Below are 26,410 nucleotides of genomic sequence, written 5' to 3'. Positions count from 1 at the left end.
ATGGAGCGCAGGAATTGGCCTGTTTCTTCTCCATATTCCCCGTAATTCAGTGGGGCCCTGACCCACCTTGTCCTTGTTGAATGAGCTTCTAAGACAAGAAACGTTCCCTTGTCAATACATTTAGTTTGTGTTCTACCCTCTTCCCCCTTTGCAGGATGAATTGACCAGCTTTATATTCCCTCATTGAGTGAGGAAGGCAAATCAGTCTCTCCATCAAAGTAGGCAGAAACCTCACAGCCTCCAAACAATGGAGGAAAGACAGAGAGCTGTACAGGTACCTGGTAGGGTCTGGTCACTTATTGTTTGAGACTATCCAGGGAAGTCACTCAGAGGATGTGTTACAGTCAGTCCACTAAACATGAAGGAGGGCTTATCAGGGGCCAGTGCTTCTGGAGGGAAACTGGGGATCTTAATTGTAGGGATTGGAGGAAGCACATTGGGAGCAGAGGAGATTACAAAATGAAACAGGGTGACTCAATGTATAAGGTGGGGAGAGATGATTGAGTGTTGAAGGGAAAGAGGTAATGCAGGAGAGGTGGGAGGGAGGACAGGGAGTTGTCAATAGCTAGCAGCACCCTGGGTTTGATGGAGAGGAGAATGCTTACTCAATGAGGCTGGGCTGAAGTGGGTAGGAAAGTGGGCAGAGGATCGAAAGAAACCCTGAGGGAGGATCTTGGGGAAGTGTAAGGCCTATGATCTTGACAGGGAGAGCTACCAGGAAGAAACTGTATACCTTTGGGGGTTAACATCGTTAACAGGCAGAGCCTGAGACTCTGTGCCTGAGTAACTTCTGTTTCTTTCCACTGTTCTGTAAACAAATACACAATGGAGATGGAAATTGCTTCCACGACACCCAGAGTAGGTGGAGCATGTGTTTCCTTCGATGAGGGAGTTGTTTTAGTTGTGAGCAATGTGAGACCCTTCAAAGGACAGCAGAATTACACAGACCCCCACCCACTGAGGCTGAAAAACTCTTACAGGTATTATACACTTTGAGAACCTTAGGCATTAGTCTGTTGTGTCAACAGTGTGGTGCTGGAAAAGCACAGCAAGTCAGGCAGCATCCAAGGAGCAGGAAAATCAATGTTTCGGGCAAAAACCCTTCATCAGGAATTAATCTGCTGTGTGCAGTCAAATCCTGGTCATAGCCCCTGACCATCTCGTACAGTAGCAGACACAAATGCCTGTGATTCACAAGCAATGCATTGGAACCTGGAAAGACTGACATTCTGACCAAAGCAGCAATCACCTTCCAAGTTTCCACAGTCCACAGGAGGTGGAGGAGCTGCTCACTTCACACCTTGTGATATAAAACATCATGAGACTCTAAGGATAGCTAGACTCTGTGTCTTCAATGTTGTAGACAGCGAGACAGGTATTCATTCATACAGCTGATGAAAAGTGAACATATTTTTACAGATGTGAGGAAGTATTTATGTTGACTCATATGCGACTTTACTTGGCCTTCATTCTTTCCCTCCCATTAGACCGTAGTGCAATCCCAGGTTCCATAGCGAGGGTGGAAGGGGTCTGCCTGACAGTGGGGCCTGGTGACCTGTGAGGTTTGATTGAATAAAGGGAGAGGTGATTGTGTCTATAAGGCCCAGCCTGGCTGTGTGTGTGTTGCCCACAGGCACCTACAATCTCCTCAGCTTGACTATGTGGGGCAGGCAGGGTGGAGCTGAGGTTTCAGCCCCCTCTGAGTGTCCTGAGAGAGACCTCTGAGGGACCTGTGTGAAATTCCTCCTCCGATTGGGTATCTCCTGGCACTGCTGTCTCTCTCCTTGTGAGGAAGGGGGCATCTGGAGTGAGTTCAAGATCCCTCCTCCCCTTATCGCCTTGCCTTTGGCGCTGAGTACCAGCGGTTGGAGCGATGAAGTGCAGCTCTAGGCATATACCAGCAGACTCAGATTGCTGGGCCTGGCTCTCCATGGCATTGCCAACCTGTCCATGGAGATGGTCAGTTGCTTGATTGCCTGAGGCAGCACAGTCCCAGTGTCAATGCTGCAGTTGCTGCAGCCACTCCCAATGACCCCTCTCCCCCGAGACAGAGCTCTGTGCTGCTTCTGTGCTGCTCCTGTGTGTCGATAAAATCACGGGACTGACAACACCACAGGACCCTCTCCTGCCTGAGGCTGAGCAGGTACCAGGTCTCTGGCAATCCTCTGTGTGCCAGTTACCCAGGGCATTTTTCCCACGGCCAGTTGCGGAAACATGGCAGTGAAGTGTCCATCGAAGGTACCCCTAACACTAATCTAACTGACATATCCACTGAGGGGACAGTGTCTGAACTGGTGGGGGCTGCAGGAGGTAGCTTTGCTGATGTGTCCTCTGAGGCCTCTGTGCTCTGCCCCGGGAGGGTATATTGTGTGGGGCCCCCCTCTTGTCCAGAAAGACCATCGATGCACAGCTACAGCAGAGAGAATGCATGGTGGACAAGGAGTAAAAGTTCAGACATGTTTCAAATACATTCACCATAATGGAAGAGGGGTACAACAATGGACAATGCTCAGTTATGGGCTGTTTTGTTCCAGAATGAGAGTTAGGGGGAGATGAAAGTGGTTGACTCAGTTGTCAGTGCTGGAGCAACTTGTGATAAAGTAGGTGTCCTAAGGGGGAGAGCAGCAGTGAAGAGGAGTTTGGTCTGGTTGTGGGAATTGGCTGAGTGAGGGTGAGTGAGAGAGGGAACGCTGAATGTGACAGTGACTGTGGAAGAGTATGAACCTTTCTGGCAAATGGGAGCAGAAGCAGAATTTGAGTCAGTGAGAGGTAGCAAGAAGAAGATGATTGTGTTTGTCTGGATGGAGCTGGGTATAGGCTGTTGACTTTCTTCCCACACTGCTGGATGTTTCTCCAGACCAAGACGCCCTCACTGACACAGTGACAGCCTCAGACCAGGCCGGCTGGGTGTGTTGTTGTGGCCTGTTCTGCCCTCTTGGCTAAAAAGGACGGTATTCCTCTGCAAACAGCTTTATAAATATGGTGGCAGTGCCAAAAATGCTGGGATATCCTGGCAGTTCTGAGTAATTCCTTCTACAGTGAGTGGGAGAATCAGGCTCGTATTGGAATGAGCAGGGCACAATAGGGGTGTGATGCAGTTAGGGATGTGTGTTTGGGACCATACCATGAAACTCAGTAAAAATGGCATGGCTGATTTCTGGTAAAAATCGGCCCCTTGTCGTGGTTTCACCTTGTTCCTGTGCTCCCATGTCACTCTATCTCATCTATTCACCTTCACATACTGAACCTTTGCTTTGTGCTCTCTGTCTCTCTCCTCCAGCTCCTTCCCAAGTTCCACAGCTCAACTCTTTGGCCATGCTCCTTGTCCTCCTCTCCCTCTTCCCCATCTTCACCCTCTATGGTCCTACTCAGCCCTCTCCCCTTCCCCTTGCCAGTTCCCTTTCCTATGAACCTCACCCCTCCCTTACTCCCCTTCCTGCCCCTTCTTCACATTTGTCGTGATAATCCTTATCGCCTCCCTCATTACTTAGTCTCCTCCTTCCTTTTCTTTGTCTCTTGACCTCTTGAGAGATTCTCGTTGTGTGTCCTGACACCACTGAAAAATTGTGCACTCACATTTTGTTGCCCGAGCCAGATAATAAAATGAGTGACCGAGCTGGAGTTATGTCACTGCAGCACCCGCACTGATACTGTGCACTGAGAACATCTCGGGGGTGTCATTAGACACCCTCTTCCGAGTATTGGTTCTCAACATGATCCCCCTTTTTCCCCAAATTGCACGCTTTCCTTGTCCCGGTCCTGTTATCCAGTGCTTCCACTCAATCCCCTATTCCTCTTCCTCCTCCCCCTAGCATCTTGCTTCATATTTTGCCCCATATTTTATGCCTGCTTAACTTAAGCACTGTACTGGGTTGTGATCTCTTGTGCTCAGTGACACCAGCAATACCTGGTCTACATAAAATCAAAACCCACAAGCCTCCTGTTGCTAATATTTCAGAATCACCTGGAGAGTTAATTGAAAATTTGTGGTTGCTTCATATGGTTTGTGGTATCTGTAGCAGTTCTCAAAAAGGAAAGGACATTGCCTCTGGCTGTTTTTGTAGATATTAAAAAAATGGGATTGACTGCCTCAGATCAATTACACAGCTTGTTCTTTTCTAATTGAATTACTGAAAAGGCCTATTGAATCCTGAACAACAAAGGTTGTCAGTTGAAAACTGCCAAAGGCACAGTGACTTTCCCATGCCACTGTGTGTCAAACAGCAGGGAGCTGAGCATTATTATAAATGTCAGTCAATCCCCAAGCTGTTAGTTTTGATCAATAATGTCCCTGGGCCTTGCTTGATATCTTTAACAACAGCGACCTTTGGTTGTATATTGCTTTTAGTATGGTAACTGTCAAAGTCACTTGGCAAAGCGTAATCAGACACAGAAGACGATTGGTCTCCAGTATGTAACTTGATCAAAGAGATGGCTTTTAATAGAGGAGAGAGAGAAGTGGAAAGGTGTAGCCTGGGAATTCCAGAGTTTTGGGGATAGATGGTCAAGTGCACCTTCAGTAATGACGAGGTGAAGACTTTTGGATGATAGGTGGCCCAAATGTAGTGGAAGGGAAAGCTCTTGCAGGGTTGTGCAGCTACCAAAGGTTACAGAGTTAGGAAAAGATGAAGTACTTTAAGAATTTCAACACAAACCGGAGGATGTTAGATGTGAGCCAGTGGAGAACTTGGCGCCAGTATAGATCAGCAAACACTAGTGAGATAGGTAGTCTCATTAACTTGATTGAGTTTTTTTGAAGAGGTGACAAAAATGATTGAAGGGAGGTTGTCTATATGGACTTCAGCAAAGTGTTTAACAAGGTTCCACATGGTCGACTGGTTAGCAAGGTAAAGTCACATGGAACCCAGAGGAGCTAAGCAATTGGATACAAAATTGGTTCGAAGGTAGGAGACAGAGGGTGGTGGTAGAGGACTGTTTTTCAAACTGGAGGCCTGCGACCAGCAGCCACAGGTTTGGTGCTGGGAACATCCCTGTAAATCTTTCCGCACCGTCATAAGTTTAACAACATCTTTCCTATAGAAAGGCGACCAGATGTGTACACAGTATTTGTAAACTTGAAAGGATTCAGGAAAGATTTACAATCATGTTGCCAGGGTTGGAGGGTTTGAGCTACAAGGAGAAGCTGAATAGGCTGGGACCTTTTTCCTGGAGCATCGGAGGCTGAGGAGTGACCTTATTAAAGTTTATAAAATCATGAGGGGGCATGGATAGGGTGAATAGCCAATGTCTTTTCCCCAGGTTGGGGGAGTCCACTGTAAGGATTAGATTATTTACAGTGTGGAAACAGGCCCTTCGGCCCAACAAGTCCACATCGACCCACCGAAGCGCAACCCACCCAGACCCATTCCCCTACATTTACCCCTTCACCTAACACTGCGGGCAATTTAGCATGGCCAATTCACCTAACCTGCACATTTTTGGAAACCGGAGCACCCGGAGGAAACCCACGCAGACACGGGGAGAATGTACAAACTCCACACAGTCAGTAGCCTGAGGTAGGAATTGAACCCGGGTGAGGCAGCAGTGCTAACCACTGTGCCACCTAAGGGCCAATTTTTTCATGCAGAGGGTGGTCCATGTATGGAATGAGCTGCCAGAGGAAGTGGTGAAGCTTGGTACAATTACAACATTTAAAAGACATCTGGACGGGTGCATGAATAAGAGGGATTTAGAAGGATATGAGCCAAATGCTAACAAATGGGACTCAATCAATTTAGGATATCTGGTTGGCCTGTACGAGTTGGACCGAACAGTCTGTTTCAGTGCTGTATGATTCTATGACTCTAACTGCAACTTGTTGTGCAATAGTATACAGGCAGCAGAGCATGAAGTATGCAAGCCTGGCCTGGAGAGCATCCGAATAGCCCGGGGGTGACATGGACTAGCATTTCAACAGCAATAGGATGAGGCAGGAACAGAGAGGGGCAATATCACAGAAGCGGAGGTGGTCTTTGTGATGGAAAGCTTTAGAATACGGGGATACAAAATCTGACTCTATTTTTATACACTATATGGTCAATTCATTAAAACATTAGTTATGAAGAAAGGTCACTGGATCCAAAACATTAACTGATTTCTCACTACAGATGCTGTCAAACTTGTTGAGTTTTTACAGGAACTTCTGTTTTTGTTTCTGATTTCAGCAACCACAGTTCTTTTGTGTTTTTTTTTAGTTAAAACATTGCCCTTGTTGAAATTCTAGCCCAATGGGAATGCAGGCATTTTTAACTCCTAGTCTGATGATTATACTTTAATTTTAAAAAAGCCATCTTCATTTTATTTACTAATTAGCGAGTTTTGAGAAGATTTGTAGCTCAGGATGAGGTTCTGAGCTGGAAGATTCATTTTCAGCCGTTTCGTTACCATACTAGGTAACAAAGAACAAAGAAAATTTACAGCCCAGGAACAAGCTCTTCAGCCCTCCAAGCCTGTCCCGATCCAAATGTACTGTCTCCACCTGTCGTTCAATTCCTAAGCATTTGTATCCCTCTGATCCCCACCTACTCATGCATCTGTCCAGATGCATCTTAAATGAATCTACCGTGCCTGCCTCTACCACCTCTGCTGGCAATGCATTCCAAACGCCCACCACCCTCCGTGTGAAGTACTTGCCGCGTGTGTACCCCTTAAATTTTCCACCTCTCACCTTGAAAGCATGATCTCTCGTTATTGAATCCTTCGCCCTGGGAAAAAGCTTATCTCTATCCACCCTGTCTATGCCCTTCATGATTTTGTAAACCTCAAACAGGTCCCCCCCTCAATCTCCTTTTTTCTAGTGAAAATCAACCTAACCTACTCAACCTCTCTTCATAGCTAGCACCTTCCATACCAGGCAACATCCTCATAAACCTTCTCTGCACCCTCTCCAAAGCGTACACATTCTTTTGGTAATGTGGCGACTAGAACTGTACACAGTATTCTAAATGCAGCCAAACCAATGTCTTGTACAATTTTAACATGACTTGCCAGCTCTTACACTCAATACCCCGTCCAATGAAGGCAAGCATACTATATGCCTTCTTGACCACTCTATCCACCTGTGCAGTAACCTTCAGGGTACAATGGACCTGCACTCCCAGATCTCTCTGCCCATCAACTTTTCCCAAGGCTCTTCCACTCATTGTATAATTCGCTCTAGAATTAGACTTGCCTAAATGCATCACCTCACATTTGTCTGGATTGAAAGCCATCTGCCACTTTTAGATTACTTACAGTGTGGAAACAGGCCTTTCGGCCCAACAAGTCCACACCGACCTACCACTCACCCAGACCCATTCCCCTACATTTACCTCTTGAGCTAACACTACGGACAATTTAGCATGGCCAATTCACCTGACCTACACATTTTTGGACTGTCGGAGGAAACCGGAGCACCCGGAGGAAACCCACGCAGACACAGGGAGAATGTGCAAACTCCACACAGTCAGTAGCCTGAGGTAGGAAATGAACCAGGGTCTCTGGCGCTGTGAGGCAGCAGTGCTAACCACTGTGCCACCATGCCGCCCAAGTCTCCAGTCTATCTATATCCTCCTGTATTCTCTGACAGTCCCTTATGCTTTCTGCTACTCCACCAATCTTTGTGTCATCTGCAAACTTGCTGATCACACCAGCAATGCCCTCTTCTAGATCATTTATGTATATCACAAACAACAGTGGTCCCAGGACTGATCTCTGTGGAACACCACTGGTCACCTTTCTCCATTTCGAGAAACTCCCTTCAACTACTACTCTCTGTCTCCTGTTGCTCAACTAGTTCTTTATCCACCTAGCTACCATGTGACTTCACTTTCTCCATTAGTCTACAATGGGGAACCTTATCAAACGTCTTACTAAAGTCCATGTATTTGACATCAACAGCCTTTTCTTCATCTAACAACTTGGTCACCTCCTCGAAGAACTCTATTAAGTTGGTAAGGCATGATCTCCCCCACACAAAACCATGTTGCCTATCACTGATAAGCTCATTCTTTTCTAAATATAAATAGACCCTATCTCTCAGTACCCTCTCCAGCAACTTCCCCACCACCGACGTCAGGCTCATTGGTCTGTAGTTACCCGGAATATCCCTACTACCCTTCTTGTACAGGGGGACAACATGAGCAACCTTTCAGTCCTCTGGCACCTCACCTGTATTTAAGGATGCCACAAAGATATCTGTCAGGGCCCCAGCTATTTCCTCTCTTGCCTCCCTCAGCAACCTGGGATAGATCCCATCCGGTCCTGGGGATTTGTCCACCTTAATAACCTCTGGCATACCCAACACATCTTCCCTACTTATGCCAACGTGATCCAGACTAATCAAACTTCTATCTCTAATCTCAAGATTCATCAGGTTCCTCTGATGCAAAGTAATCATTCAGAATCTCACCCATTCTCTCAGGTTCAGCACACAGCCTTCCTTCATTATCTTTTAGTGGACCAATCCTTTCTCTAGTTACCCACTTGCTTCTTATAGAAAAATAAAATGCTTTGGGATTTTCCTTAATTCTGTTTGCTAAAGCTATTTCATGACCCCTTTTAGCTCACTTGATTCCTTGATTAAGACTTGTCCTACTCTTCCAATATTCCTCCAGGGCCCGTTCTGTTATTAGCTGCCTAGACATTACGTACGCTTCCCTTTTCCTCTTGGCTAGTCATATAATTTCTCCTGTCATTCATGGTTCACGAATCTTGCCCTTCCTATCCTTTGCCTTCAACGGGACATGCCTATCCTGCACCACCATTAACCTATCTTTGAAAGCCTCCCACATCTCAAATGTTGACTTCCCTTCAAATAGCTGTGTCCAATCCACATTTCCCAGTTTCTGCCTAATTTTGATACAATTGGTCTTGGCCCAGTTTAGTACTGTTCCCTTAGGACCACTCTCTTCTTTATCTACGAGTATTCTAAAACTTACAGAATTTTGGTCACTGTTCCCAAAGAAATCCCCCACCGCAACTTCTACCACTTGTCCTGGCTCGTTCCCCAGTACCAGGTCCAATATGGCCCCTTCCCTCATCGGACTATTGACAGACTGCTCGAGGAAACTCTCCTGGACGCTTTGTATAAATTCTACCCCATCCAGATCTCTGACGCTAAGTGTATCCCAGTCAACGTTGGGAAAATTAAAATCTCCCATCACCACTATCCTATTGCCTCTACATCTATTCATAATCTATTTACCTATTTGTTCTTCTACCTCACGCTCACTGTTGGAAAACCTGTAATACAGCCCCAACAATGTAACTGCACTCTTCTTATTTCTCTGCTCTACCCATAATGCCTCACTACCCAAGACTGCCATAGTGTCCTACTTTAGCACAGCCGTGACATCGTCCCTGACCAGCAATGCAACTCCACCCCCTCTTTTTTTCCTTCCCTGTCCTGTCTGAAGCGCCTATATCCTGGAACATTTTGTTGCCAATTATCATGCCCTTCCTTCAACCAAGTCTCTGTGATGGCAATAGTGTCATACACCCAGGCACCAATCCAAGCCCTAAGTTCATCTGCCTTACACACTTTACTCCTTGCATTAAAGTAGATGCATTTCAGGCCATCAGTTCTTTTGTGCTCACCTGTTCTCTGCCTACTCTTCCCTTTATTAATGCTATCTTCATAATTCTTACAGTCTCCAGTCTCCACCTCGCTGCTTACTTGTTTTCCCTTCTGGTTCCCAGTCCCCTGCCACATTAGTTTAAAACCTCCCCAACAGCAGTAGCAAAAATTCCCCCAAGGACATTGGTTCCGGTCTGGTTCAGATGTAGACCGTCCATTTTGTAATAGTCCCACCTTCCCCAGAACTGGTCCCAATGTCCAACAAATCTGAACCCCTCCCTCCTACACCATCTCTCAAGCCACGTGTTCATCCTGCCTATTTTCTCATTTCTACCCTGGCTGGCACGTGGCACTGGTAGTAATCCAAGACCTTTGAGGTCCTCCCATTTAACTTCTCTCCTAGCCCCCTGAATTCTTCTTTCACGACCTCATCTCGCTTTCTACTTGTATCGTTGGTACCTATATGCACCAAGACAACTGGCTGTTCACCCTCCCCTTTTAGAATGCTCTGCAGCCGATCAGTGTCATCTCCGACCCGAGCACCTGGGAGGCAACATACCATCCGGGAGTCCCGTTTTCGGCCACAGAACCGCCTATCTACTCCCCTCACAATAGAATCCCCTATGACTATGGCCCTACGAGTCTTTTTCCCGCCCTTCTGAACAGCAGTGCCCGCCATTGTGCCATGATCTTGACAACTGCTGCACTCCCCTGGTGAGCCATCTCCCCCAACAGTATCCAAAACGATATACTTGTTCTGGAGGGAGATGACCGCAGGGGACACCTGCACTGCCTTCCTACTCTTTTTCTGCCTTTTGGTCACCCATTCACTGTCTCCCTCAGCAATCCTAACCTGTGGTGTGACCAGTTCACTAAGCATGCTATCCACGACCTCGTCAGCGTCACGGATGCTCCACAGTGAGTCCGTCCGCAGCACCAGAGCCGTCTTGCGGTCAAACAAGAGCTGCAGCTGGACACACTTCTTGCAAGTGTAAGAGTCAGGAACATTAGACACTTTCCTAAGCTCCCACATCAAGCAAGAGTCACATGCCACAGGCCTCAGATCCCCTGCCATTGTAAGCTTAGCTTTATATGAACTAACTAAAACTAAACAATGCACTTAAGTAAGTGAAACAGAAAGATAAGAAATAAAAGCCTTACCTTACAGGGTCTTTTTCTTCCAGTTAGAGGAGGGGGAGGGAGATACTACACATGTAGTATCTCGGGTTTAGCCACTGCCCAAATATAAATGAAGCCCTTACTTTCCTGGCAGCCCTCGCTTCACTCCTCCTTCTCTCCTCGCCACTCTGGCAAAATGGAGGCCCGACTCCTGAGGTAAGTACCTTTTAATGCGGGAAAATATACCCTTCCCAGCAGCCCTCGCTTCACTCCTCCTTCTCTGTTCGCTTCACTCCTCCTTCTCTCCTCGCTGCTCTTGCAAAATGGAGGCCTCCATCTTCAGTGAGCCCTCAGACAAAGCACTGCTGATGATTCCTGCTCTCTATTCCTACGTTTGGGTTTCTTTGGGTTGGTGATGCCATTTCCTGTGGTGATGCCATTTCCTATGGTGATGTCATTTTCTGTTGTCTTTTTCGGGGATGGTTAATCAGGTCCAAGTCAATGTGTTTGTTGATAGAGTTCCGGTTAGAATGCCATGCTTCTAGGAATTCTTGTGCGTGTCTCTGTTTGGCTGGTCCTAGGATGGATGTGTTGTCCCAGTCAAAGTGGTGTCTTTCCTCATCTGTATGTGAGGATAATAGAGAGGGTCATGTCATTTTGTGGCTAGTTGATGTTCATGTATCCTGGTGGCTAGTTTTCTGCCTGTTTGTCCAATTTAGTGTTTGTTACAGTCCTTGCACAGTATTTTGTAAATGACATTAGTTTTGCTTGTTGTCTGTACAGGGTCTTTCAAGTTCATTAGCTGCTGGTTTAGTGTGTTGGTGGGTTTGGGGTTTCCATGATGCCAAGGGGTCTGAGTAGTCTGGCAGTCATTTCTGAGATGTCTTTGATGTAGAGAGAATGGCTAGCGTTTCTGGACGTGTTTGTCTGCTTGTTTGGGTTTGCTGCTGAGAAATCTGTGGACCGTGTTCATTGGGTACCCGTTCTTTTTGAATACACGGTATAGGTGATTTTCCTCTGCTCTGCTTGGTTCCTCTGTGCTGCAGTGGGTGGTGGCTCATTGGAATAATGTTCTGATGCAGCTTCGTTTGTGGATGTTGGGATGATTGCTTCTCTAGTTCATTATTTGGTCCGTATGTGTTGTTTTCCTGTAGATGCTGATTTGAAATTCCCCACTGGCTGTTTGCTCTACTGTGACATCTAGGAATGGCAGTTTGTTTTCCTCCTCTTTAGTGAATTTTATGCCAATAAGGGTATTGTTGATGGCCTTGAAGGTTTCCTCTAATTTGTTTTGTTTAGTGATGACAAAGGTGTCATCCACGTAGCGGACCCAAAGTTTGGGTTGGATGGTTGGTAGAGCTATTTGTTCAAGTCTCTGCATTACTGTCTCTGCTAAGATTCTTGATATCAGAGATCCCATGGGTGTTCCATTGGTTTTTCTGTAGGTTTTGTTGTTGAAGGTAAAGTGTGTGGTAAGGCATAGGTCTATTAGCTTGACGATACTGTCCTTGCTGATGAAGTTGGTGGTGTTTGGTGTATGTGTCTTTGGGTTTTCTAATAGTGTAGTCAGTGTTTCCTTGCCCAGGTTGATGTTGATTGATGTGAACAGGGCTGTTACATCAAAGGAGACCATTATTTCAGCCTCTTCTACCTTAGTGTCTTTAATGATCTTCAGGAATTCTTGGGTGGAGTGGCATAAGTCTTCTACTAAGTGTTTTAGTCTTTGGTATAGTTCCTTGGCCAATCTGTAAGTTGGTATTCCAGGTAGCAAAACTATGGGTCTGAGGGGGGCTCCTGATTTATGAACTTTGGATAATCCGTTGAAGCGTGGTGTATTGGATCTATCTGGTTTCTTTTTTTTCTAAGTCGGTCTTATTCATTTCTCCAGATTTCTGAAGTTTTTTGAGTAGGACTGTGATTCAGTTCTCTAGTTGTGGAGTCGGGTTTATCACTACTTGTTGGTAAATGTTGGTATCTGCAAGTAGTGCGTTTGCTTTTATGTTTACTAATTGTTTACTAATGCTTATGATTTCCTGTTTAACTTTTATATTTATTATTTTTAATTCTACAGAAAAGGATTATGGGGTCACATTCTCTCTGTTCCTGCCACAGAAATACCAAGTGATGTCCATCTCCAACAAGAAAGAATCTAACCAAATCCCCAGGATATTCAACCACATTGCCACCATTGAATCTCCATTCATCAATACCCTCTGGATTATCATTAACTAAGAATTTGACTGTATCAACAACATAAATACTATGGTGTAACTCATGTTCAGTCTCTCAAAGTTCAGTCATTGTCTACAAGGCACCAGTCAGGAATTTGTTAGAGTACTTGCCTGGATGAGTGTGGTTCCAACAACACTCAAGAAGCTCCACACCATCCAGGACAAATAACGCACTCAATCTCGTCCCATCCATGACCTTAAATATTCACTCTCTCCTCCTCTAACACACATCGGTAGCTATTTGTACAAGATGCATTGCTGCAACTTGACGAGGCTCCTTTAATGGCACTTTCCAAACAACCTCTACCACCTGGAGGAATGAGGGCATTGAAACATCACACAAGATTCCCTCTAGCAGCAAACCATCCTGACTTGGAACTTTATCGTTGTTCACTCACTGTTGCTGGGCTGCGATCCTGGAATGGCCTCTCCCCACAGTTCTGTTGATGTACCTAATATGCACAGACTACTGTGTTATGAGAGGCAATTCACCACCGCCTTATCAAGCTCAGTTCAGGATGAGTAGTTGTGACCTTGTGACCAATACCTACATCCTATGAATGATTTTTAAAAGAAATATATATTGCTAAGTTGATGAAACAAAAGAGAGGAAAAGAAGACTGCAGGTTGATGATGCATGGAGATCTGATGGTGTTTGACTTAATAAACAGTGACAATAGCCAATAGTGTGTGGGATGATACAGCCAATTCAAATCTAACAAGGTTAAAATTCACACAACACCAGGTTATAGTCCAACAGGTTTAATTGGAACATGTATAATTTCAGTTACATCACACTGTAAATTTTTGCTATAAATTCTGTGTTACGATCGAGCCCTCCACAATCACCTGATGAAGGAGCGTCGCTCTGAAAGCTAGTGTGCTTCCAATTAAACCTGTTGGACTATAACCTGGTGTTGTGTGATTTTTAACTTTGTGCACCCCAATCCAACAACGGCATCTCCAAATCATCAAATCTAACAAGAACACAAAACTTTTATAATTAAAATAAAAAGATTTTCTATTAAGATATAGAATTGCAGAAAATCTCTGTCACCATCACCAATTCACATACATTGGTTGGAGATGATTTTCCCGGGGTCAGTTTGCCCCGATACAAAGGTCAAGAAGAGAATTCTGATCCTTTCCATTTTCCTGAGACTACCAGAATGTACCTTGAAAAATGCATTAGGAAGTAGAGATGGTTGCTGTTCTGTTACTTAGACAGTGGCTCTGCACAAGCTGGTGGCAGGTCTAATGCCTTCACTTCCTCAGATTCATAGGCACAAATAGGAAAGCATAAAACCCCTAAAAAGTGGGTTTTAAATAAAGGACTGAAGTTGATAGTTAGGCATGGCTGCCTTCATGCTGTTCTCCATGATCTCAGTGAGAACATCTACTAGAATCCCATCTCAGAGACATCATAATACCATAAAGCCATAAGATAATTGAGCAGAATTAGCCATTCGGTCCATTGAGTCTGTTCTGCCATTCCATCATGGCTGATATGTTTCTTAACCCTGTTCTCCTGCCTTCTCCCTGAAATCCTCTATCCCCTTACCGAGTAAGAACCTATCTATCTATTTCTGTCTTAAAGACCTTCAATTGCTTGGCCTTGGCCTGCACAGTCTCATGTTTCAAACGTCTGTGAGACGTCCCCAATTTTCTATCCAATTGAGCAAAGGATTGGCTGACCCAGCCCCCACCCAGTCCCCAAAGAAAAGGGGAGAAACATTTCATGCCTTTTGGGGTTTCTATTGATCCTTCTGCAAATACAACAGGAAATTGGAAACTCTACCATCCACTTAGTACGAACATTGTGTAAACCAGAGTCACATGCAGCTCAGAGGGGAATGTTCCGTTCACGTTCCTGAACTTGCTGGGGATTTACAGCAGTTCTGTGTCAGTCCCTTCCTGACTGGCAAGTTACTATAAATACCTGTTTGGCAATCGTAGTCCTGTGCAGCCTGATCAGAAATGTCATCACTAATTGATGATGCAATCCAGATCTCCTGTGAGTTTCCCTGACTCCTATTACAGAAGTACCAGCAAATCACTGTGCTGGTTCTTTGTGAGGTTTTTGCTGTTGTGAACTGCTTCAAATTTTGGCCTTTACTGACAAGAATTTCAATAAAATGGATGGGTGTTATGTTAGGTGTGTTGGTGGTCAGGTGGTAGTGTAAGAGTAATAGTGAAATGGCAGTGGACAGTAATCCACGTTGCTGCTTATATATTTTTTCTGCTGTTTTGAGCTCTGAGGTCAGCGCGGGATGCAAGCTTCCAGAAACTGAATCTAATGTGTCGGAACTGCTCTGGGATCAGGTTCTGAGCAGAAAGTATAAATTGTAATACCATAACATCTGATTCAAGCTTCTCTCTCTCAAACTGCTGGTGAATCCTATTATGTTATGGTCACTGTCCCCTAGGGGTTCTTTCACTGTAAGCTCCCTAATCAAGTCTGCCTCACTTAAACTAGTTAAACAACGGGTGGTGGAGTTGGAGGGTGGGGTGTGTGGGGGTGGGGATGGGGTTGAGTGATCAGGGGAGGGTAATAAACTTTCCACAACAAGTAATATGGCAGAGACTTTGAAAAGGCTCAGGAATCTAACTTCAGCACAACAGATCAAAAGAAGGGGACAGTCAATATAGGACTAAAGGTGTCATACTTAAGTGCACATAGTATACAAAACAAGGTAAATGTAGCACAGATTGAAATTGGCAGGTATCACAATATTGTGGGTATCACAGTGATGTGGCTGCAAGGGGATCAGGACTGGGAACTAAATGTCCGAGTGTACAAGTCCTATTGAAAGGACAGGCAAATGGGCAGAGGGGACAGGGTTGCCTTGTTAGTAAAAAATTGAATCAAATCTACAGCAAGAAGTGAGATATAGATGGAAGCGTAGAATCTGTGTGGGAAGAGTTGAAGAACCACGAAGGAAAATAGACCCTGATGGGAGTTGTATACCTGTACAGGCCTCCTGGCAGTAATCAGGATGTGGGGAAGAAAATAAAGCAGGAGATAGAAAAGGCGTGTAAGAAAGGAACTATTACAATAATCATGGGGGACTTCATTATGCAGGTGGACTGGGAAGATCAGGTTGGTAACGGATCTTAAGAAAAGGAATTTGTAGAATGTCTACAAGAGTTTTTTTCGAGCAGCTTATGGTACAGCTACTGTGGAAGAGGTAATTCTGGATTTAATGATGTGTAATGAGGCAGACTTGATTAGCAAGCTTAAGATAAAGGTACCCCAAGGAGGCAGTGACCATAACACAATAGAATTCACCTTGCAGTTTGAGAGGGAAATGTTTGAATCAGGTGTAATGGTATTACAATTGAGTAAAGGCAACTACGACGACATGATGGAGGAGCTAGCCAGAATTGATTGGAAGGGGAGCCTGGCAGGGAACTCAGTGGGACAGCAATGACAGGAACCTCTGGGGGTAATTCAGGAGGCACAGCAGAAATTCATCCCAAGGAAGAAGAAACATTCTAAGGGGAGGACAAGACAGCCATAGCTGACAAGGTCTGTCAGGGATGGCATAAAGGCAAAAGGAAAAGTATGCAATGTGGTGATGATTAATGGGAAGCCAGAAGATTGAAAAGCCTTTAAAACCAACAGAGGATATCTACAAAAGCAGTGTGGGAGAGAAGATGAAATATGATGGTAACCAAGTTAGTAACAAAAGAAGATGACAAAAGTTTGTTTTTAGATATATAACAGTGAAAAGTGAGTTGAGTGGAAATTGGACCTCTGGAAATTGAGGCTGTAGAAGTAGTGATGGGGAGAAAAAAATGATGGAAGAACCAAATAAGTACTTTGCCTCCGTCTTCATGGTGGAAGACACCAATAGTATATCGGAACTTCAGGAGAGTCGGGGGCAGAGATGAGTGTAGTGGCCACCACGAAGGAGAAGGTACTGGGAAAGCTGAAATGTCTGAAGGTGGATAAATCACCTGGATCTGATGGACTACACTCCAGGGCTCTGAAGGAGATAGCTGAGGAGATTGTGGAGGCATTGAATGGTCTTGCAGGGATCACTCAAGTTATGGAGAATCCCACAGGAATGGAAAATGGCTAATATCACCACTGTTTAAGAAGGGAGGGAGGCAGAAGACAGGAAATTATAGGTCAGTTAGTGTAAACTAAATCATTGGTATGATTTTCGAGTCCATTATTAGGAATGAGATTGCAGAGACTTGGAAATGCTTGATTTGATTTGATTTATTATTGTCACATGCAATGAAAAATATTGTATTGTATTGCGTGCTATCCAGACAAATCATATCTTGCAAAAGTACGTCAGGCTAATAGAACAGAATGCAGATTATAATGTTACAACTACAGTGAAGGTGCAGAGAAAGGTCAACTCTCATATATGAAAGGTCGATTCATAGTCTGATAACAGTGGGGAAGCTGTTCTTAAATCTGTTGGTATGTGTTTTCAAAATTTTGTATCTTCTGCCTGATGGAAGAGGGTGGAATGGCATGTAAACAGGGTGGGAAGTGTAGATGGTGGGTAGTGTAGATGGACTCATTGCAAGGAAGGCTGGTTTGCATGATGGACTGGACTACATACACAACCCTGTAATTTCTTGTGCCTTGGGCAGAGCTGTGGTGCATCTGGATAAAAATGCTTTCTATGGTGCGTCTATAAAAAATGGTCAGAGTCTTTGTGGATTTGCCAAATTTTCTTAGCCTTTTGAGGAAGGAGAAGCTTTCTTGACTGTAGCATTGACGTGGATGGTCAGGGATAGATTGGTGACATCTACTGCTAGGAACTTGATGCTCTCGACCACCTCCGCTCTACTTCCTCCACTCTACTTCCTGAAGTCAATGACCAGCTCCTTTGTTTGGCTGACATTGAGGGAGAGATTATTGTCTTTACACCATACCACTAAGCTGTCTATGTCTTTCTTACACACTGTCTTACCGTTGTTTCAGATCTGACCCATTATGGTGGTGTCATCGGCAAATTTGTAACTGGAGTTAGAGCTGAATTTGGCCACACAGTCATGAGTGGATAAGGAGAATAGTAATGGCTTGGTAAGATAGAGCAGAGTCAGCATGGCTTCATCAGGGGAGGTCACATCTGACAAATCTTGGAATTCTTTTGAGGAGGTAAGGAGTAAGTTGGACAAAGGGAAGCCAGTGGATTTGATCTATTTAGATTTCCAGAAGACCTTTGACTGCATAGGAGGTTACTAAATACGTGTTAGGGGCAAGGTAGTAGCATGGATGTCATTGAAACTTAGAGAATACTGAGAGGTCTGGAGAAGATGTTTTCAGAGAGATAAGGACAAAGCCTCAGAGTGCAGAGAAAACCTTTTAGAACTGAGATGAGCAATTTCTTTATCCAGGGCGTGATGCATCTGTAGAACTTATGGCTGGAGAAGGCTGGAGAGGCCACGTCATCGAGTGTCTTTAAACAGAGATAGATTCTTGAGTAGTAAGATGATCAAGTGTTACAGGCTGAAGGCAGAGGCGGCATGGTGGATCGGTGGTTAGCACTGTTGCCTCACAGTGCCAGAGACCTGGGTTCGATTCCAGCCTCAGACAGACCGTCTGTGTGGAGTTTGCACATTCTCCCTGTGTCTGCTTGGGTTTTCTCTGGGTCCTCCAGTTTCCTCACACAGTCCAAAGATGTGCAGGTCAGGTTAATTGGCCACGCTAAATTGCTCATAGTGTTAGGTACATTAGCCAGGGGAAAATGGGTGTGGGTGGCTACTCTTCGGAGGGTTGGTGTGGACTTGTTGGGCCAACGGGCCTGTTTCCATACTGTAGGGAATCTAATCTAAAGGTAAGAGAATGGGACTGACAAACATATGACCCATGATTGAATAATGGAGCAGATATGATGGGCCAAATGTCCCATTTCTGCTACTATATCTTATGGTCCTAAAGTACACCAAACAGGATGCGCAGAACCTCCTAACAACCAAAACCCCAGATTCACATTCTGGGGTCAAGAGTTCAAACCTCACTAATGGCAGATGGTAAAATTTGAATTCTTAGCAAAGAAAGTCTGAAATAGAAAGCTAACCTAACGCAACCATGTGGCTGATTTTGACTATCAGTTGATCTGTTAAATTCCCATCAGGTTCACTGATGCCCTTTAGGGAATTAAATCTGCCATCCTTAACCTGTCTGGCCTACATTTCTTCCCTCTTACTGATGTCTGGAGTCAGTCTGGGGTAATTAGGGATGGGCAATAAATGGTGGCCAATTCAGTGACGCCCACATCCAATGAATAAATGAAAACATCTCATAAGTCCACTTAGAACTAAATTAAAACTGGAATCGTCTCAGACCAAAAGCACTAAGCCAAGTAAATGGGACAGCTGTGGACATTATTGCTTATGTGTGTATCAGAACTTTGGTTTCCTGTTCAGACTGATATAAAGTAGAGAGAGAGATTCTTTTCTCTTTGTTCTGGATAAACAAGGGATTGAAAAGGTCTGAAATGAAGCTGCATTGAAGCGCTTCAAAAGCCTGACAGCTGTCAGGGCAAGGTATGCCTCTTTGCTTTATCTTTATATGGATCTTCCATTATCAGCAATGTTCATTATTGTAATGGGACTCCAACTGGCTGTAAACTGAGATGACAGCATCTAGTGGCAAACAACCAACATGTACTCTTCTCAAAGTAATTTTCTAAAAGCAGATGAATGAGATGTATTGTTATTTCTGTTTCGTCTATACAGTAGATGTACAGTCATTAATGATTGTGTAATGATAATGTGTTTGAGATGGGATCTTTCATACACTGTGTTTTGCCAAAAATGTGTCAGCAATACCATAAATCACAATATAAGATATAAGATGACCTCGTTTTCTTTTTCCATTCCAAAATCATGGTTTGTTTTGTATATTCTCACCCTATACTTGCATTAGTAGTCAGTCTCAATTTTTTGAACCCCACAAATTGATGCTTTATTTATCTGCACCTTATAATTTGTCACTTGTTATGAGCTGTGCTGCAAAATGTGTGGGAACTTAAGACACATCCACAGATGGCCGACATGGCAAACATAGATGTAGACCACTCCCATCCATGTTATCAAATCTTTGAAATATAATTGGACCCTATTTCTGCAGGACGTTTGAAGCTTCAAAGATTGACTTATTCATTGATATCTACAGTACAGTTAGAACTTCTAGCAATAGTAATAGCCTGCTAGATATGGAGAACTGTACTCAAGCTCATTTACTGTGTATTTTCATTAAACATTACAAACATGGTAGCAAGTCCTTGTCATGCTTTTTCGACCGCTCCCTCTGTCATTTTCAGAGAGTACAAAGACAAGGAAGTTATGCAAAAATCTTTATGAAATACTGGTTAGGCCTTAGTGTTTGATTCCGGTAAAGAAGATTTGAATTATAAGGACAGGTTGGATAGGCTGGGACATTTTTCACTACATTGTAAGAGGTTGAAGGGTGTAACCTTATAGAGGTTTATAAAATCATGAGGTGCATAAATAAGGTGAATATGAAAGGTCATTTTCTGAGGGTTGGGGAGTTCAAAGCTAGAGGGAATGATTTTAAAGTTGAGAGGAGGAAGATTTTAAAAAGGACCGGGTGTGTTTTGTATGTGAAATGAATTGCCAGAGGAATTGGTGGTTGCAGGTATAGTTATAACATTTAAAAGATATTTGGACAAATACATGGATATGAAAGGTTTAAATGAATATGGGCCAAACGCTAGCAAATGGGACTAGTTTAGTTTGGGAAACTTGTCAGCATGGATGACCAAAGGGTCTATTCCTCTGTTGCACAACTCTCTGACTCCCACTATTCAAGAACAGAATAAATATTTGAGTATTGTTAGAAAAAGAAATTCTGCTGAAGCTTTTTGTGCTCACCTTTCAGTTTTCTGCACACTCAGAATTATTTACCAAATGCTGTCCAATTGCTGAATCAAATCTAATGCTGGACAAAATGTTGTGTATTTTAAGTCTTGCATGCCCAGGTCGTCCATTTTAGTATTGTGCTTTGTTGGGTTTGTAGTGCATTGCATTTGTGTGTACAGAAGCTAATGTTTTAATACACTGAGGTCCTGTTTTATTTTTTTGCAGAGAGAGGGAACCTGCAAATATGCTATGACTTTTGAACTCAACAAAGTCAGTGACATTCTAGTTCATTCCTAAGAGCAATACCTTGGCTAAGCAGAATCAATCAACTTGCATGGTTTAAAATTTAAGCAAGAAGCTTGCCAGTTTACTGTCAATGTCAAAACTAGCGTATTTTCCATGGGAATGCCTGTACCAATCACAATCCTCTTTTTGACTAATCAGCAATATAAATCTCATTTTCTTTTTATTTTGATATTCTTGTTAAAATGTCTTGATGTGTGCAAGTTGAAAAGTTTCAACAAATTGTGTACTTTTTTTCAAAAATACTTGAGCGTTGTACCAATAAATAAGGATAAAAATTGCTTACCTTGTCACTGCTGGATCCATCGAAGATTAGACCTGGACTGGCAGAGCCTAGCACCAAAAGCTGCTGGTTTATGATTGGTCAGTCAGGATCTGGATTGCCAATATAAAGGTCTACGATTCACCAATAAATGCAAATGTGACCGTTCTTACAGCTGATTAGTGGGCAATGGATAATTTTCTATGTCTTTCATTGGGGCCTGTCAGGACATGCACTCTAGGCAGATATCTTAGGATCATTTCAATAAAGACATCATGTTGGACATACAGGTCAATGAGGTGACATGTCAGTCACCAACTAACATGCTCATTCCTATGCTAAAGAAATTTGGGAACATTCTGCCTTTAGATTCAGGTGTGTTTCCTGGTATCTGTTTGTTTAGTATACTGTAATGTGTTGTGTGTGAAAGTACAATGAAGGTTTGACATGTTTTGGTGAATTTTCAAGGAGCCATATTCCGTGGAGTTGCCATCCATGTATGCACTAGTGCCACGTAGCATTTAGGGAAAGGAATGTTACAACATTGTCATGCCAATACTTAAGTTGGTTTGTTCTTAAAATTCCACACAGAGTTTATGTTATAACCCTACATCAATGTTGTATTTACCCATTCTTATTTTAATTATTACACGTGAAATGTCAGCACTTTCTGTTTATGATACCAAATTTTGCAAGGGCTTTTATCATTAGCCAGTATTGTTTCTATCTTGTATTATTGCTGCTACTACAATTGCAGTGCTTATAACTCATTGAGTAATGGTTACTGGATTGCTTATGCCACATTTGAGATTTGACTGGTTTGTATCTTTCCACGGATTTTACCTTTAAACAACTGACTGTAGCTGTGCTTTCTATTACTCACTTTGTTTCTTTTCTGACACCATAGTTCAAGTGTGCGACGCAACAGTATATCCAACATGAGATCTTTATTGAAGTGAACCGAAGTGCATGTGCCTATGAGCCCCTATGAGAGACATTTGTATATCATATATTTGCATTTATATTCAAACAAGAAGTACATTTAGCCCACATGAAACTTAAGGTTTCTACAGGTGCTGAAGTGGCAGTCTGCTCAAAAACTTCAAAGCTCATTTGTAAACGATGATTAAATTGGATCCAAAATTTCTTCAGTGTCATGAAATAAAAAGGTAATTGTCAGTTGGTGTTTTAGGGACTGGAACACTGTTTGCTGAAACTTTGGCCAATAAGGCAACAGGAGACTGTCTAGTTCAGTAACTAGAAAATTCACAAGTTATGAATAATACCCATTCAAGCAGGGTGGCAACTTGCTTTATGGTTCAACTCAAGACACAGGTTCACTCAGTCAGTCAGTCTCTGCTCACGCTTTGTCTCCAATGCATTGTGGGCCTTTCATGATTAATCTCTAATTGGCTCTTAAGGTAATGGACATTGACTGATGTCACCCCTGCTAATATCCTGACTGGTTCCTTAAGTTGCCTCTTATCCATGGGGATGCCTTCTTCTTTACTATTGGCTCTATATAACTTTCAATTAAGATAAGATATTTGGCAATGTTCTTGACCTCTTGTTGGGGAAAAGGGAAGCAGGACCCAGAGATTGATATTCATGAGATCATTTCTCAAGTTCACTTAATTGCAAAGTTCTCATTAAATTATACACTTCTTGATCATTGATTATTTGTTGTTACTTGAACTCTCTGTTTTCATTTCTGCTGTGTTTGAATGCTTGGAAAGTGTTTATACCATCTTTTTCTTTCAGGCAATAGATATAAAATAAGTTATTTATAATTCCAAACCTATGCAGTTTAAAAGCAGTTGTTGTACAGGGTAATGAACATGAGTGAGGTAGTGAAATAGTTTTCTGTATGTAGTCTTAAGTAATGGAAAGCTAAAGGATTGTGCAATTACAAACTTTACAAAGTAAACTCTAATTCAATATTTACTTTTAGGCAATTAATTCATTTCTAAACAAATTGAAGCACACCAGTCTAGCAGCACAACTGTGACTATGATTTCCTGAGCAGGGCTGACAATTCAGGCATATATCAACTCTGCCTTTAAAGATCACATGTTCTTACAGTGATGAAGTAAGAATGACCTAGACAAGGCCTCTTGGCTTTGTAGCTGTAACACTAAAACATCAGTGTATTGTCTTCACTTTGTTTGCAATCCCATGATGCATTTCTTTGTCAAGTGAAGTTAAGCAGTCACATGATGTTAAGTTACCAAGATTTGCATTGGTGACTATTAAGGTGATACTAAAATATCAGATTAATCAATCTGTACACTTTGTGTGATTTTAACTAAATTAAGTCAATCGTGAAAAGTTAGTTTCCCTACTCATCTTACACTTTCACCCTTGTTTAACAAGAATCTAGTTACCTTTGTTTTAAAACTGTTTTAAAATTTTTACCACCTTTTCAGGAAGAGGGTTTCTATAACCTTCTGAGAGAAACATTTTTGCTTTGTCCCTGTTTTAAATTGGTGACCCTTGATTTTTCAAGCGACCTCAAGTTCTAAATTCTCTCATAAAACATTCCATCCATATTTACCCTGTCAAAACCTCCCAAGATTCTTTGTTTTCATAAAATCACCTCTTGCTCTTCCAAACTCCAACAGATAAAGCCCTAACATGTTCAACCATTCCTCCGAAGACTACCCACACATTGTGGAGAATAATCTAGTACAGGTAAATGCTTCAATGAATTGACATCATTCATCAAATAAGGTCACTAATACAGTACACATACTTTGGATGCAGTCTCATCAGTGTCCTGAAGCATAATCCCTCTCCTTTTGTATTTACTTCCCCTCCTGATAAATGTTAGCATTTCTTACCTTTATCCTTTCCTAATTAGCTGCTGCACCTACATTCTAACCCTGTGTGATTCATACACTAGTACAAACAGATCCAGTTCCATCTCAACTCTGTAATCTCTCACCATTCAGATACTTTGCTCTTTTCATATTTTTCCATAATTAACAACATTTTTCAGATCTTTGACAACTCGCTTAATGTATCTGTATTTTTTCGTAGCTTCCTTAGGTCATCTTCACAACTGACTTTCCAAAGTACCTTTGTGTCATTTGCAAATTTGGTAACCATTACTCCAATCCTTTCAACCAAGTTATTGACATAAATTGTAATAATTTGAGGCTGCAGCACCAATCCATGTGGCACACCACTCACTACATCTTGCTAATCAGAAAAAAAAATAATTGTTTCTTGTTATCTGTTCCCCAGGAGAAAGTGAGGACTGCAGATGCTGGAAATCAAGAGTCGAGAGGTGGCGCTGGAAAAGCACAACAGGCCAGGCAGCATCCGAGGAGCAGGAGAATCGACGTTTCGTGATGAAGGGCTTATTCTGCTGTACTTTTCCAGCATCACACTCGACTATTGTCTGTTTCCTGTCAACTTCTATCCATGTCAATATATTATCCTGTACACCATGAGTTTTTACTCTGTTTTTGCCTCTGAGGAGTTCCTGTAGGATTTGTCTTCCGATGGACTTTAGTAGAACCATTCACTGATAAATCTTGCGGAGTTGTCATGGTTTGTTTTTGTTCCTGCTTCTTTACACCATTTGGTTTGCAGAATTATATTTTGACCACACATATAAGGACATGCATCTCCTTGTCAGATTTTTGCATTTGTCTGAATTTGACATCAGTTGCCAGTGCAGTATCATAGAATAAGACTCTACTTATTGCTGCCATCAAAAATGTTTCTGCTGTTACCCCATGCCTGGAAATTAGACATAACTGTAGTCCGAGCTTGTTGGCTCAAGCTTAAAATGAGGCAGCCTTTCCTTTCACTTACCAGCAACTCACATGGTCAACCCTGTTAGACTGTACACTGTGCACAGGCCTGTCCTTCCCTGTTAAATTCAAGTGTTGGCGGGACTTCCAATGTGCTCACTGAGGTACTTCATTTGGGCTATGGTGAGCACTCCACTAAATCCACCAGGGAGTTTGTACGTTCACGATGGAACTGCTTTCGATAGGTCCTCCCATTGCATTCCCACCTGTAGGAGTCTAGCCCTATCTGACTGTGGTATGTATTTCCCTTGGTTAAGGAAAGCATAATTAATGGATGAAACTTACAAAGAAGGAGCCAAAAGAGAAACTTTCAGTACCTCTCGGCAGCTCTTCACTGACCTCTCCACAAACCTCTTTCCAATCTCAATCAATAGAGAGGAGGTGTCTCCCCACCCATTCCCAAGTACCTGATGCTTGGTCACTGTAAGCAACATAATGGGAGATCTACAGAAACCTTCCAAAATCCTATTTGCAGGGCAAATGCTGGAACAGTTTTATGTTGTTTTGTATGCTTTTTTATACTGAGTACAATGGTGGAGATGGTAACGCAGTATATACTTATTAATTTAAGTATACACTTCACATAGGTTATAGTTAGACGGTGGCACACAGTTGACCAAGGCTTGCAGAAATAAATCAGAACTTTTTACATGGTAAAACATTCTCTCCCTATGTTTATCATTAGACATTCTATGGTTGCTAAGCTACAGCACATAGACTGCTACAACACATAGACTGCAGTATTTCAAGAAGGCAGCTCACTACCATCTTCTCAAGAATACTATAGATGGCAATAAAGTGAATAAAAAAACTTGCTTCAATAAAGCTTTTACACTTGTCCTTTTATTTTCCAAGATTATTTGAAGAAAAGCTTATGAATAGGGTGTGCTAGGACCTAAAGCAAACCATCCCATCAGTATAACTAGCTGAACAATGCTAATGCTTTCTGTAAAACTACATTTGCACATCGAAATTCAGCTGCAAGTATCACAAGTCTGGGCAAAAATATCAAGTTTGTGCTTGCAGGCTTTTGGGGAAAATGTGAGGCATCCAATTAAACTATGAATTAAAATACTATGTGTGTGTGTGTTGGGTAAAGAGAGTCATGTTTGGCTGTAATGCCCCATTGATAAAATATCATGCCAACACTCATTGTCTAATCTCATGTATAAATCATAGCCTCATGCTATGGAAAGGAGAAGGCTGCTGAAAGTCATTTAACTATACTCCAACATGAGTTATTGCCTCCAGAAGAGATGACCAA

The 26,410-nt window shown here is 42.8% G+C and overlaps 1 protein-coding gene and 1 long non-coding RNA gene across 3 annotated transcripts in view; one reads left to right on the top strand and one right to left on the bottom strand.

Moving 5' to 3' along the window:
* LOC122550368 (uncharacterized) overlaps positions 1-13,648 on the top strand; it is a 73,782-nt gene extending 60,134 nt beyond the window's left edge. For both annotated transcript variants that reach the window (XM_087988098.1, XM_043691097.2), the window contains one exon: positions 12,747-13,648. In XM_087988098.1, coding sequence (XP_087844224.1) covers positions 12,747-12,828 — 82 coding nt within the window. In that variant the 3' untranslated portion in view covers positions 12,829-13,648. The remainder of the gene's footprint in view (positions 1-12,746) is intronic.
* The window catches only part of LOC148152144 (uncharacterized), a 57,904-nt gene extending 36,411 nt beyond the window's left edge, over positions 1-21,493 (bottom strand). The window contains exon 1 of the long non-coding RNA XR_015757433.1: positions 21,350-21,493. This is a non-coding gene — a long non-coding RNA (uncharacterized LOC148152144). The remainder of the gene's footprint in view (positions 1-21,349) is intronic.
* Positions 21,494-26,410: the final 4,917 nt, after the last annotated feature.

Source organism: Chiloscyllium plagiosum, unplaced genomic scaffold (assembly GCF_037043375.1).
Source record: "Chiloscyllium plagiosum isolate Xiang-an unplaced genomic scaffold, Cpla_swu_hap1 HiC_scaffold_1, whole genome shotgun sequence".
NCBI lineage: Eukaryota > Metazoa > Chordata > Chondrichthyes > Orectolobiformes > Hemiscylliidae > Chiloscyllium > Chiloscyllium plagiosum.
This window is presented reverse-complemented; position numbering and strand designations above follow the sequence as displayed.